General features: G+C 48.3%; 1 protein-coding gene across 1 annotated transcript in view; it reads left to right on the top strand.

Moving 5' to 3' along the window:
- The first annotated feature begins 6,955 nt into the window (after window positions 1-6,955).
- UQCRC2 (ubiquinol-cytochrome c reductase core protein 2) overlaps window positions 6,956-14,872 on the top strand; it is a 29,985-nt gene continuing 22,068 nt past the window's right edge. The window contains exons 1-6 of the mRNA XM_084882743.1: window positions 6,956-7,108; window positions 9,372-9,455; window positions 9,695-9,844; window positions 10,779-10,843; window positions 13,743-13,799; window positions 14,175-14,299. Of these exons, the coding sequence (XP_084738869.1) occupies window positions 7,076-7,108; window positions 9,372-9,455; window positions 9,695-9,844; window positions 10,779-10,843; window positions 13,743-13,799; window positions 14,175-14,299 (514 nt within the window). The 5' untranslated portion in view covers window positions 6,956-7,075. The remainder of the gene's footprint in view (window positions 7,109-9,371; window positions 9,456-9,694; window positions 9,845-10,778; window positions 10,844-13,742; window positions 13,800-14,174; window positions 14,300-14,872) is intronic.

The raw sequence follows: 14,872 nt of genomic DNA, 5'->3' as shown, positions 1-14,872 counted from the left end.
CACTGCCCTTAGCCCGGATACATGTATGTAAAGAGGGAGCACACTGCCCTTAGCCCAGATAGATGTGTGTAAAGCGGGAGTGCACTGCCATTAGCCCGGATACATGTATGTAAAGAGGAAGCGCACTGCCCTTAGCCTGGATACATGTATGTAAAGAGGGAGCACACTGCCCTTAGCCCAGATAGATGTGTGTAAAGCGGGAGTGCACTGCCATTAGCCCGGATACATGTATGTAAAGAGGAAGCGCACTGCCCTTAGCACGGATACATGTATGTAAAGAGGAAGCGCACTGCCCTTAGCCCGGATACATGTATGTAAAGAGGAACACACTGCCCTTAGCCCGGATACATGTATGTAAAGAGGGAGCACACTGCCCTTAGCCCAGATAGATGTGTGTAAAGCGGGAGTGCACTGCCATTAGCCCGGATACATGTATGTAAAGAGGAAGCACACTGCCCTTAGCCTGGATACATGTATGTAAAGAGGGAGCACACTGCCCTTAGCCCAGATACATGTGTGTAAAGAGGGAGCACACTGCCATGCTGCCCGGATACATGTATGTAAAGAGGGAGCGCACTGCCCTTAGCACGGATACATGTATGTAAAGAGGAAGCGCACTGCCCTTAGCACGGATACATGTATGTAAAGAGGAAGTGCACTGCCATTAGCCCAGATAGATGTGTGTAAAGCGGGAGCACACTGCCATGCTGCCTGGAGAGATGTATGTAAAGAGGGAGCACACTGCCCTTAGCCCGGATACATGTGTGTAAAGAGGGAGCGCACTGCCCTTAGCCCGGATACATGTATGTAAAGAGGGAGCGCACTGCCATTAGCCCGGATACATGTATGTAAAGAGGGAGCGCACTGCCCTTAGCCCGGATACATGTATGTAAAGAGGAAGCGCACTGCCCTTAGCCCAGATAGATGTGTGTAAAGAGGGAGCGCACTGCCATTAGCCCGGATACATGTATGTAAAGAGGGAGCGCACTGCCCTTAGCCCGGATACATGTATATAAAGAGGAAGCGCACTGCCATTAGCCCAGATAGATGTGTGTAAAGAGGGAGCGCACTGCCCTTAGCCCGGATACATGTATGTAAAGAGGAAGCGCACTGCCATTAGCCCAGATAGATGTGTGTAAAGAGGGAGCGCACTGCCCTTAGCCCGGATACATGTATGTAAAGAGGGAGCGCACTGCCCTTAGCCCGGATACATGTGTGTAAAGAGGGAGCGCACTGCCCTTAGCCCGGATACATGTATGTAAAGAGGGAGCGCACTGCCCTTAGCCCGGATACATGTGTGTAAAGAGGGAGCGCACTGCCCTTAGCCCGGATACATGTATGTAAAGAGGGAGCGCACTGCCATTAGCCCAGATAGATGTGTGTAAAGAGGGAGCGCACTGCCCTTAGCCCGGATACATGTATGTAAAGAGGGAGCGCACTGCCCTTAGCCCGGATACATGTATGTAAAGAGGAAGCGCACTGTCATTAGCCCGGATACATGTAGGTAAAGAGGAAGCGCACTGCCATTAGCCCGGATACATGTATGTAAAGAGGGAGCACACTGCCATTAGCCCAGATAAATGTATGAAAAGAGGGAGCACACTGCCATTAGTCCACATACATGTATGTAAAGCAGGAGCACACTGCCATGCTGCCCAGATACATGTATGTAAAGAGGGAGCGCACTGCCCTTAGCACGGATAAATGTATGTAAAGAGGAAGCGCACTGCCATTAGCCCCGATAGATGTATGTAAAGAGGGAGCGCACTGCCCTTAGCCTGGATACATGTATGTAAAGAGGGAACACACTGCCCTTAGCCCAGATACATGTGTGTAAAGCGGGAGCACACTGCCATGCTGCCCGGATACATGTATATAAAGAGGAAGGGCACTACCCTTAGCCCAGATACATGTATGTAAAGAGGGAGCACACTGCCATGCTACCTGGAGAGATGTATGTAAAGAGGGAGCACACTGCCCTTAGCCCAGATACATGTGTGTAAAGAGGGAGCGCACTGCCCTTAGCCCGGATACATGTATGTAAAGAGGAAGCGCACTGCCCTTAGCCCGGATACATGTGTGTAAAGAGGGAGCGCACTGCCCTTAGCCCGGATACATGTATGTAAAGAGGGAGCATACTGCCATGCTGCCCGGATACATGTGTGTAAAGAGGGAGCACACTGCCCTTAGCCCGGATACATGTATGTAAAGAGGGAGCGCACTGCCCTTAGCCCGGATACATGTATGTAAAGAGGGAGCGCACTGCCCTTAGCCCGGATACATGTATGTAAAGAGGGAGCATACTGCCATGCTGCCCGGATACATGCATGTAAAGAGGGAGCGCACTGCCATTAGCCCGGATACATGTGTGTAAAGAGGGATCGATAACTAGTGCCCATCCGAGTGGACACGCCAGTCGGGAGGCCGGTTGCGGTGTGCATCAAGTGGGGGACATGGAGCCGCGGATGTGGTCTCTGCTGTTTGCTCAAGACCCGCTGCCGCAGGGCCGGTGCCGCTGGGACCCCACAGCCCCCCGAGGCCGCCATGACACACGACCCCCAGGACTGACAGAGGAGCCTGGCTTACACCCAGGGTCCTGCCTGCTCCGCTGCTCCCTCCAGGGTGCCGACAGGAGGCCCCGCCCGAGGTCACTGCTCAGGTCAGAGGGCTGGCCTAGCTTCGGAGTCACAGCTCAGAAGTCTCCCCACACCGCACACACACACACTCACACACACTCACCCACACATACACTCATACTCATACACACACATACACACACACACACACTCACACACACACTCACACACACACAGTCACACACACACACTCATACACACTCACCCACACATACACTCATACTCATACACACACATACACACACACACTCACACACACTCACCCACACATACACTCATACTCATACACACACATACACATACACACACACACTCACACCCACACTCACACACAGTCACACACACACACACACTCACCCACACATACACTCATACACATACACACACACTCACACACACAGTCACACACACACACACACTCACACTCATACACACTCACCCACACATACACTCATACTCATACACACACATACACATACACACACACACACTCACACCCACACACACACAGTCACACACACACTCACCCACACATACACTCATACACATACACACACACTCACACACACACAGTCACACACACACACACACACTCACACTCATACACACTCACCCACACATACACTCATACTCATACACACACATACACACACACACACACTCACACACACACTCACACACACACAGTCACACACACACTCATACACACTCACCCACACATACACTCATACTCATACACACACATACACACACACACTCACACACACTCACCCACACATACACTCATACTCATACACACACATACACCTACACACACACACTCACACCCACACTCACACACAGTCACACACACACACACACTCACCCACACATACACTCATACACATACACACACACTCACACACACAGTCACACACACACACACACTCACACTCATACACACTCACCCACACATACACTCATACTCATACACACACATACACATACACACACACACACTCACACCCACACCCACACTCACACACACACACAGTCACACACACACTCACCCACACATACACTCATACACATACACACACACTCACACACACACAGTCACACACACACACACACACTCACACTCATACACACTCACCCACACATACACTCATACTCATACACACACATACACATACACACACACTCAGGTCAGTGCTTCCGGAGTCACAGAAGTCTCCCCACACCTGCACACACACACTCACACACACACACACACACACACTCGCACACACATTCACTGGAATACACAAACACACATACACACACTAACACACACGCACACACACTCACACACAGAAACAAACACACAGACACACACACACGCACACACACTCGCACACATACTCATACATACACACACACACTGCACTCACACACACACACTGCACTCACACACACTCTCGCACACTTGCACACACACACACACACTCGCACACACACATACACACACAGGTACACTTTGACACACACACACACTCGCACACACACACACATACTCGCACTCACACACAAAAACACTCAAAAATACACACACAAGCACTCGCACACACACATACACACACACTATAACACACACACACTCGCATACACAGGTATACTCACACACACTGACACACACACACTCAGACACACACACACATACTCGCACTCACACAGACACACACACAATCGCACACACATACACACACTCACAGACACACACACATACACAAACGCACACAAACACACAGACACACACAGGTACACTCTCACACACTCGCACTCACACACACTCGCACTCACACACAGTCGCACTCACACTTGTGCACACACACACTCACACACACATACACATACTCGCACTCACACAAAAACACTCAAAAACACACTCGCACACACATACACTTACACACACACTCATACACACACACTGACACAAGCTCACACACACTGACACACACACTATAACACACACAGACACACACTCGCACACTCACACACTTGCACTCACACACACACTCAGACACACATACATACTCGCACTCACACACTTGCACTCACAGACTCTCACACACACACGCACCCACGCACACTCACACACACACTCGCACACACATACTTACACACACACTCATACACACACACACACTGACACAAGCTCACACACACTGACACACACATACACACACAGACACACACTCGCACACACACACACACTTGCACTCACACACACACTCAGACACACACACACATACTCGCACTCACACACACATTCGCACTCACACACACACAGACACACACTATAACACACACAGACACACTCACACACACACTTGCACTCACACACACACTCAGACACACACACATACTCGCACTCACACACTCGCACTCACACACAGACTCTCACACACACTAACACACGCACGCACACACACACACTCGCACACACAGTCACACACACATACTCGCACACACACACACTCACAGACACACATACACTTATACACACACACTCACAAACACACACACACACTCACACACACATTCACAAACACAAACACACAGACACACACTGACACACACAAACACACACAAACACACAGACACACACTATCACACACACACACTGACACACAATCGCGTGCACACAGACACACACACTATCACACTCACACACACACACAGACACACACTATCACACACACTCAAATACACACAGACACACACACTCGCACACTTGCACGCACACACACTCGCACACACTCACACACACTCGCACACACAGACACACACTCACTATCACACTCACACACACACAGGCACACACTATCACACACACTCAAATACACACACACAGACACACACACACACTCGCACATACACTCGCACTCACACACTCTCGCACACTTGCACACACACACACTCACACTCACATACACACACTCGCACTCACACACACACACTGGCACACTTGCACACACACACTCACACTCACATACACACACTCGCACACACATACACTCGCACTCACACACTCGCACTCACACACGCACTCACACACACTCGCGCACACTCGCACTCACATACACTCTCTCGCACACTTGCACACACACACACGCACTCACACTCACACACACATACACACACTCGCACTCACACCCTCACACACTCTCGCTGTCTCACACACACACTCACACTCACTCGCACACACACACACACACTCGCTCTCACACACACACACACTCGCACTCATACAGACACACACACACTCGCACTCTCACACACACACGCACACACACTCACACACACACACTCACACACAGACATACACTCACACATACACACACACTCTCGCACTCACACTCTTGCTCTCACACACACTCGCACACACACACACTCTCGCTCACACACACACTCGCACTCAGACACACGCACTCTCACACTCACACACGCACACTTGCACACACACACACACAGACATACACACACACACACTCACACATACACACACACTCTCGCACTCACACGCTCACACACACTCGCACTCACTTGCACACACACACACACACTCGCTCTCACACACACACACTCGCACTCACACACGCACACTTGCACACACACTCACACACACACACACACATTCTCTCTCACACAGACACACACACTCGCACTCACACATACACTCTCGCACTCACACACTCGCACACACACACTGACACACTCGCACACTTGCGCACACACACACACTCTCGCACTCACACAAATCCAAACGTTTCCCTCCCACACAAACACTTCTTTTCCTGCTGAGCAGAGCCAGTCCGGAACCGGCTCCGCGATCAGGAGGCCTTCCGCCGGCTCTGCCCGCGGGGCCTCCCCAGCCTGGAGCCCAGAAACGCCGTCCGCGGGCGGCCTGGGCGGAGGGTCGGAGGGCCCCGCCCGCCGGAGCGCCGCCCGGAGCGTGGAGCGCGGGCGGGAAGGAGCGGCCGCGGGAGAGCACCGCTCGGAGCAGTAGAGCGCGGGCCGGGTAGAGAGGCCGCGGGAGAGCACCGCCCGGAGCGTGGAGCGCGGGCCGGATAGAGCGGCCGCGGGAGAGCACCGCCCGGAGCAGTAGAGCGCGGGCCGGGTAGAGAGGCCGCGGGAGAGCACCGCCCGGAGCGTGGAGCGCGGGCCGGATAGAGCGGCCGCGGGAGAGCACCGCCCGGAGCAGTAGAGCGCGGGCCGGATAGAGCGGCCGCGGGAGAGCACCGCCCGGAGCAGTAGAGCGCGGGCCGGGTAGAGAGGCCGCGGGAGAGCACCGCCCGGAGCGTAGAGCGCAGGCCGGATAGAGAGGCCGCGACGCGGGGGACGCTGGGAAAGTCTCGTCGCCGGCCACCATCTTGTTCGCCGTTCAGCGGTGACCGAGGGTCAGAGGAATTGGGGCCATGAAGCTGCTAAGCGGAGCCGGGTCCTTCGCGGTGAGCGCGGCGGCGGGTCGGGGCGAGCTGTGCACGGGGGTCGGCGAAGGGGTGCGGCCGGAGCCGCCCGCGGGGGGGGTCCGGGCCGGACTCGGTGTCCTTCAGCTGAACCCGGCGGGCCGGGCGGGGGCGGGGGCCCTGGAGGACGGGATCGTGCTCCCCTTGGAGAGACCGGGGCCCGGGGCGAGGGCTTGGCCTGCGAAGGTCACCGCGGCCGCGGGGCCTGGGCCGGGCGGGGGTCCTGCGGCCGCTGAGTGGAGCCTTAGGGGGAAGGCGGCTCCCGCCCGGGGGCGCCGGCACCGGCGGGAAGGGCGCGCGGGCTCTCCGGGCTCTCCGGGCTCTCCCTCCGGCCCCCGGCTCCGGGGCCTGGGGGGCGGCTGCTCCCCGCCCGTGAGGCCGCCGTCCCCGGGAGACGCGGGGGTCCGGGTCGGGGACGCGCTGGGGAAGAAGCTCGGCTCCTTTGCCCCCCCCCCCCCCTCCCCGGAGCGCCCGCTGACTGACCCGGGAGCCGCCAGAGGGAGGGTCGGAGGACGGGGATGGAGTTTCCCCGCTTGCTGTTCCACAGATGCACCGTGGGTTACACACTTCAGCGGTGACTCGCCCCCCTGGCCTGGGAGGGCTTAAGCTAGTCTGGCCAAGGACCCCAAATCTCCCTTCCGCTCAGTGGGAGGAAACCCCAAAAGTAACAATTGGAGGATACCAATGTAAACACATTGCAGTAAACTTGAAAGTAATTATTAGTGTTTCTAATGATAACATTTTACATGCGGATAAATTTATACCAATTTTGTTATTTAAATGACCTAGTAATTCTAGGATGATTCTTTGCAACTGGTCTGAACGGGACAAGTAAGAAACAACCGACGAAGCGTCGCTGCTGAGGCACATTTGAAGGAACAGCGCCTAACTCCCTTGGCAATAGACCCATGGGTTACTCGTATTTGAACTTCTGTGCCCACATGTCTTACATTTTAACTTTTGGATAATTAAAAGCCAGGATCTCAAATAGGGCTAACGATACCACAACCAGCAAACAAAATTGATGATAAAGCAAAGCTGATTGTAATTGATCACTACAAAGTCTGGCAGCAAATGGAAACTAGGAACCAGGGAGTGCACTGCTGCCGAAAGCGCCATACAGCGCCCTCTGTCGTTCACATTTGATCATCTGATTTTGGCAGTACTGCGTTTTAGTCATTCTTAACATCCACTGGTGACCTTGTAAACTTTAGGCATGGTCAGATAAATTCTCGGTCTCTGTGTGTCATTTGTCCAAGAAAAGTTATGCATTTTAGGTCATGAGCCAGCATTTAAGAGGACCCTTTACCTTTCCAGTGGCTGCATGTTCCACACTGGGATTCTGCGGTGGGTGACGGTGGTTAATCAGGATGATGTAGTTTGTATCAGCCAAAGAAGACACAGCCCTTCATTGTGTCTCAGCACACAGAGTGAAGACACCGTGGGGAATACTTGGGGCCGGGTGGCAGTTTTCCTTGGTATACTTTGGCTTTTTAAAAGTGACTAAAATGATGAAAGAGATGTTATTTCAATTGGAAAATAGACTAAAAAGACGAGACTCTTTGAGCAGTAATTCTAAAATCTGTAAAAGGGTGTGGTTTGTGACAATGCCACACTTTTTTTTTCATTAAGGTATTATATGTGTACATATCTTACCATTGCCCCCCTCTCCCCACTCCCATGCATGCCCTCCCTCCCCAGAGTTTTGCATCCATTGGTTATTCTTATATGCATGCATATAAGTCCTTCGGTTGATCTCTTATCTCCCCCATATCTCACTACCCTCCCCTCTGTAATTTGACAGTCTGATTGTTGCTTTACTGTCTCTATATCTACCTTTTGGATCATCAGTTTATAATGTTCTTTATTATCCATAAATGAGTAAGAACATGTGGTGTCTTTCTTTCATTGACTGGCTTATGCTGAGTGAAATGCCACACTTTTTAAAATAATGTCAAAGCATTAGAGCTAGAAAGAGCCAATTGACACTTTAATAAGGTAGTTAAAAGGTATAGGAAAATACAGTAATTCTTTACATAGTAAAAGCACTTGGTGTTCCTCAGGCTCTACAAATAGAGGCTTAAGAGCGGCGTGGCTAACTGGTGGGCTCATAGGCCATCGTCAGTTCACCAGCCAATCTTCCCAGGAGTTCCTTTGCCGCTGAGCGCCGTCTCTTGCTGGGCACAGAGGATACGGTGTGCTGTGTTCCTGAGAAATGTGTGTAACCTTCCTTTTTGTGTTTTAGAGATTTTATTCGCTCAAAGTTGCTCCCAAACTGAAAGCCTCGGCTGCCCCTGCAGGAGCGCCCGTCCAGCCTCAGGACCTCGAGGTCAGTCTCACTGAGTGCTCCCCGGAACTACCCTGTTTCCCCGAAAATAAGACAGTGTCTTATTAATTTTTTCTCCCAAAGTTGCGCTAGGTCTTATTTTCAGGGGATGTCTTATCTTTCCATGCGCTAGGTCTTATTTTCGGAGGATGTCTTATTTTCGGGGAAACACGGTAGACGTGCCTTTGATCTGGGGGTAATACGAAGGCAGTGATCACATCTCTCCTTTATTTCAAATACAGTTCACCAAATTGCCAAATGGCTTAGTGATTGCGTCTCTGGAAAACTATGCTCCTGCATCAAGAATCGGTTTGTTCATTAAAGCTGGCAGTAGGTACGAGGACTCTAACAACTTGGGGACCTCTCACTTGCTTCGTCTTGCGTCGAGTCTGGTGAGCATCTTCACTCCCCTTTGTTTAGAATTGCTGTGCTCTCTGGTCCTGCGGGAAGGAAAAGCAGTGGGCCTGCATTCGTTTGCTAGGGCTTCCATACACATGCTTCAGCCTGAGATGCTTCACCATCAGGAACGACCTCAGATTTCAGAGGCTCGCAGTCCCACTCGGGTGTCGGTAGAGCCTCGTCCCCACTGCCCGCTCTGGGAAGTCTTCCTTCCGGTGGTGGCAGCAGTCCTGGGGTGCCTGGGCGGGCAGCTGCATCGCTCCGATGTCTGCCTGTCACACAGTCGTCTCTGTCTGTCCACCTTCCCTCTTCCTGACTCTTCCATTCCTATTGGATGTATGTCCCACTCTGATCTACTATGACCTCATTTCACATACATTTGCAAAAGACACTTTTCAGATAAGGTCACAGTCTCAGGTTCTGAGTGGATGTGAATTTGGGGGGGACACTATTCAACCCTGTACAGTCCCCTAATGTAACATGAAAAACCTCAGGATATTTACCGCAGAGAAGTATTAAATTAGTGTTCATCAGGAAAATGCTGATGAATCCAGTAAGCTTATATTTACTTATAAGCTAGAGCATAAAAGAAAAGGTTGTTGTTGTTTTTTAATTAAATTTGTTTTAAAGTACAAAAAATAAAAGGAAATTATTCTTTCCCATATACAAATCTCTTTCAGAAAATGCTGATGAATCCAGTAAGCTTATATTTAATAATGGAATTTTTGCCTAAATGTACTTGATATAAAAAGTTGTACTTGTGCTTTTTGGTGAACTTTATTTTATAACTCTTAAACTAAAAAGGATCCACTATTTAGGTAAAATTCCCTTTGAATCGAGTGACAGTAAGATATAAAGTTATGATATAGTGTGCTGTTTGGCAAACAGCATTAAAAAACTAAAAACAATTGTTCTTTCTCTTTTAAGACTACAAAAGGAGCATCATCTTTTAAGATAACCCGTGGAATCGAAGCAGTTGGTGGTAAATTAAGGTTTGTTAAAAATAAATAATAGTAAATAAATAGTGAAAACACCAGAAAATATTCTGTTATCAAGGTGGTTAAGAATTTCTTAAAGAAGGAAAAAACTATTGAATTTGACTACATCAAAATGTAAATCAGCTGAAACTGGTTTGACTCAGTGGATAGAGCTTCGGCCTGCAGACTGAAGGGTCCCAGGTTCAATTCCAGTCAAGGACATGGACCTTGGTTTCGGGCACATCCCCAGTAGGGAGTATGCAAGAGGCAACTGATGGATGAATCTCTCTCATTGATGTTTCTCTCTGTCCTTCTCTCTTCCTCTCTGTAAGAAGTCAATAAAACATATATATATATATATATATATATATATATATATATATATATATATATTTTTTTTTTTTTTTTTTTAAATATATTTTATTGATTTTGTACAGAGAGGAAGGGAGAGAGACAGAGAGCCAGAAACATCGATGAGAGAGAGTCATCGATCAGTTGCCTCTTGCACACCCCCTACTGGGGATATGCCCGCAACCAAGGTACATGCCCTTGACCGGAATCGAACCCGGGATCCTTCAGTCCCCAAGCCGACGCTCTATCCATTGAGCCAAACCGGTCCCGGCAAAACATATATATTTTTTAAAAGTAAATCATCTTTATGCTTTGAAGTACAAATTTAACTAACTGGGAGTAGATATTTGCAACACACATAACGTGGAGAGGATTGTTTGGAAAAATAATTACAAGTTAGGGTGAAAAAAACAACCTAAGAGAAGATGGATGGACAAAGGATAGGAACAAGCTGCTGCCCGAAGGGAAAGCCAGACACAGCAATCTCTGCTTGTCGTCAGTAGTGTGCTACATGCCACACCATCAGTTCGTGTGTGTTGTGGTGGTGTGTTATGGGAGGTGGAGATTATCTTTTACAGTTTAGCTGGTGGGAGTATAAATTGATATAACTACTTCGGAAAGAATTAAGAAATATCTAGTGATCTTAAAATTGAGCATATCCTAAAACCTAGCATTTTTCGATCCGCATGCACAAGGGTGTCTTTGAAGAACCTGGAAACAATGTCAGTGGCCACTTTTAGGAAAATGGGTAAAGTATGAGACTCTCAAATAATGGGACTACTACACAGCTGCTAAGGCATGAGCTTGAGCTACGTATCAGCATAGACTAAACGCAAAATGTCTTGTGGAAAATTTTATTTCAAGATTTTTTTTTTTATTATAAATATGAGGCATGTATAATTTTTTTAAAAGCAAAATAATAATGTGTAATGCTTATGAATACGTTTGTCTCTAGAGTGGGAGAGAGTAAGGGAATTAGCCTGGGAAAGACACAAAGATCTGCAACTTCACTTGTCTTCTTTTTTTTTTCCTTAAGTTGTGCTAAAATATACATGAATGAAATTTGTCACTTAAGTGTATGATTCTGTGGTAAGTGGCTTGAAGCAACCACAGCACCATGCATCTCCAGGACCGGGGGTGTTCACCTTCCCAGCCCCTGCCAGCCACCTCTCTGTTCAGTCTGTGTTCTCCCTGCCCAGGGGAAGCATACAGTGTCTGTCCCTTTATGACTGGCTGACTTCACTTAGTGTCATGTCTTCAGGACTCATCGATGTATGTGTCGGGATTTCCTTTTTAACTCTTTGCACTCCGCTGTCCCCTCTCAGGGGACATCGGAATTCTAGCATATCACTCGGATGTCCCCTCTCAGGGGACATTGCAGTTTATTAGTGATTTCGGGGAATTGAGTTATTTCAACGCAACTTTTTGAGACATGCATGTTTCCCTGAAGTTTTATCTTGAAATGGCACAAGAAATTAAATCAAAATATTGTAAAATTACTAAGATATATACAAGAAATGACAGCGGGTTTTTGTGTCGGACGAGAACGTGAGATGCGTGCTCACGACAGTCCGAGCACTTTGCGACGACACTTGAAAAGAGCGATAAGGGGAGTTTGTAGAAGAAAGGTTGGTTTTCGAACATAGCACGCACTGTATAGTGAGATATATAAGTACAAATAAACAAGTCTACATCTGGAGGAAAAGATTTTCAAAGCTGAGCTCATTTTGGTTTGAAGCTTCGAGCAGTGCACATAGATCTAACGAGTGAGAAAATTGGAAAAGTGATTCTTTTCTTAGTGAATAAATTGTTTGGTGAAAGCTATTTTGGTAAATATCATCTTGTCAGTTAGTAATAACAATTAGAAACTTACTATACTGTACAAAATTATAAACAATAAAATATTGGGTTTTTTTGCAAATATACATTCCTCGATGTCACCCAGTTCATATAAGTCCAATATCATAATACGTTACTTGGTTCCAAAATTATACTAAGTAATACGAGGGTCTGTAAATGCACGTTTCCGCCACAAAGTAGTGTCGAGAGTAGCTGGTAGCCAATGTCCAGAATGGTTCGGAGTCCAAAGGGTTAAGATTAAATTATTTGCTGTTTGTTTTGTTATTTTCTTTAAAATATGTTTTTAATATATTTTTTCATTCTTCAGTTACAGTTGACATACAATATTATATCAGTTTCAGATGTACAGCATAGTTTTTGGGAGGGAGAATATTTGGTTTTTTCCTTGATTTTTAGAGAGTGGAGGGAAGGGTCAGGAAAGCCTCCGGCTGCTGCCGGGCTGAGGGTTGAACCCAAAGCCCAGGGAGGTGCCCCTGACGGGATTGAACCCGAGACCCCTCAGTGCATGGCCGATGCTCTGTCTACTGAGCCACACAGTCAGGGTGCTTTCTAAATATTTTTAAAATTTCAGTTGATGCATATATTTATATTTTTTATACTTCAGAATAATTTCCCCCCCCCCCCAAAGGAACTGGTTTGTTTAACAAATGTATAAGGGAAAACTTCTGATGCTAATAACTCACTGTAATTATTTCTGATGCAGTGTGACTTCGACCAGAGAAAACATGGCCTACACTGCGGAGTGCCTGCGGGATGACATGTAAGCACCTGCACGCATTAGGACATCTGCTTTTTTTAAAAAGTTACCGATTTCAGAGAGAGAACATCAGGTTGTTGTTCCACTTATTTATGCATTCATTGCTTGATTCATGTTCCTGCCAAACCTACAACCTCGGCATATTGGAATAATACCAAAGCCAACTGAGGTGCCCGGCCAAGGCTAGGACATCTACTTTTAGAGAAACACCGGCTGCTCAGTTCTCAATGTAGCATTCTGACCTCTGAATTTGGTTTTGGGTTATGACTTGCCAAGTGCTTAAACAGAGTTTTTGCCACAAGGTTGAAGTTTAGTTCCATAGAATGGGTGTTGGTGTTACATGTTTGACTCTGACTGGTATCCTGATGTCTCCCCCAGCGAGATTCTGATGGAGTTCCTGCTCAATGTCGCCACCGCGCCCGAGTTCCGCCGCTGGGAGGTGGCTGCCCTGCAGGCTCAGCTGAGGGTTGACAAAGCTGTGGCTCTTGAGAACCCACAGGCTCGTAAGTGCCTTTTCAGATGGCGTCCGTTGTTTCTGAGAAGATGAGTTTATAGAGAGAGAAAGTGTCGCTGAAGTTTTTTCCTACTTGGGTTTGAACGTGCCTTTTCCATAAATTTGTCCAGTTTTTTAAATCTGCTGTTTGCTCTTTTGTTTCTAAACATTTATATTGTGGAGAGTTTTTCATCTTTGATAATATAGAGATTATGGAAGCCTGGGCATTTTCCTGTCCCTCCACCCCCGGTTTGTTTTGCTTCCACCAAATCCAGCAGCAGTTTGTTGGTGCTGCTGATGTTGTTTATTGTTCTGTATGCTGTTACCGTTTAGCCAGCCAACCTTTAATGGGTCTTTCCAAAGCAAGCTACTTAGTTTTTTAAAATGACTTTCTTTGTGCTCATATTTTATATGGATGCAGTATTTGATTATTTCATCTTGGCAAGTACAGCTGGAGAAACAAGTGTGTAAACAGGCACCACCACTGGTATCACACGCATGTGCAGGCAGACCACTCAGTCTATCAGGCTCCATACAGGATGTGCTTCGCTCCGCATGCAGGCCTTCCCAGGATGCCCGCTCG

Source organism: Pipistrellus hanaki (genome assembly GCF_964339955.1).
Source record: "Pipistrellus hanaki genome assembly, chromosome: 4".
In the NCBI taxonomy this organism is placed as follows: Eukaryota; Metazoa; Chordata; class Mammalia; order Chiroptera; family Vespertilionidae; genus Pipistrellus; species Pipistrellus hanaki.
Note: the sequence above shows the minus strand (reverse complement) of the source record. Positions and strands in the feature narration are given on the sequence as shown.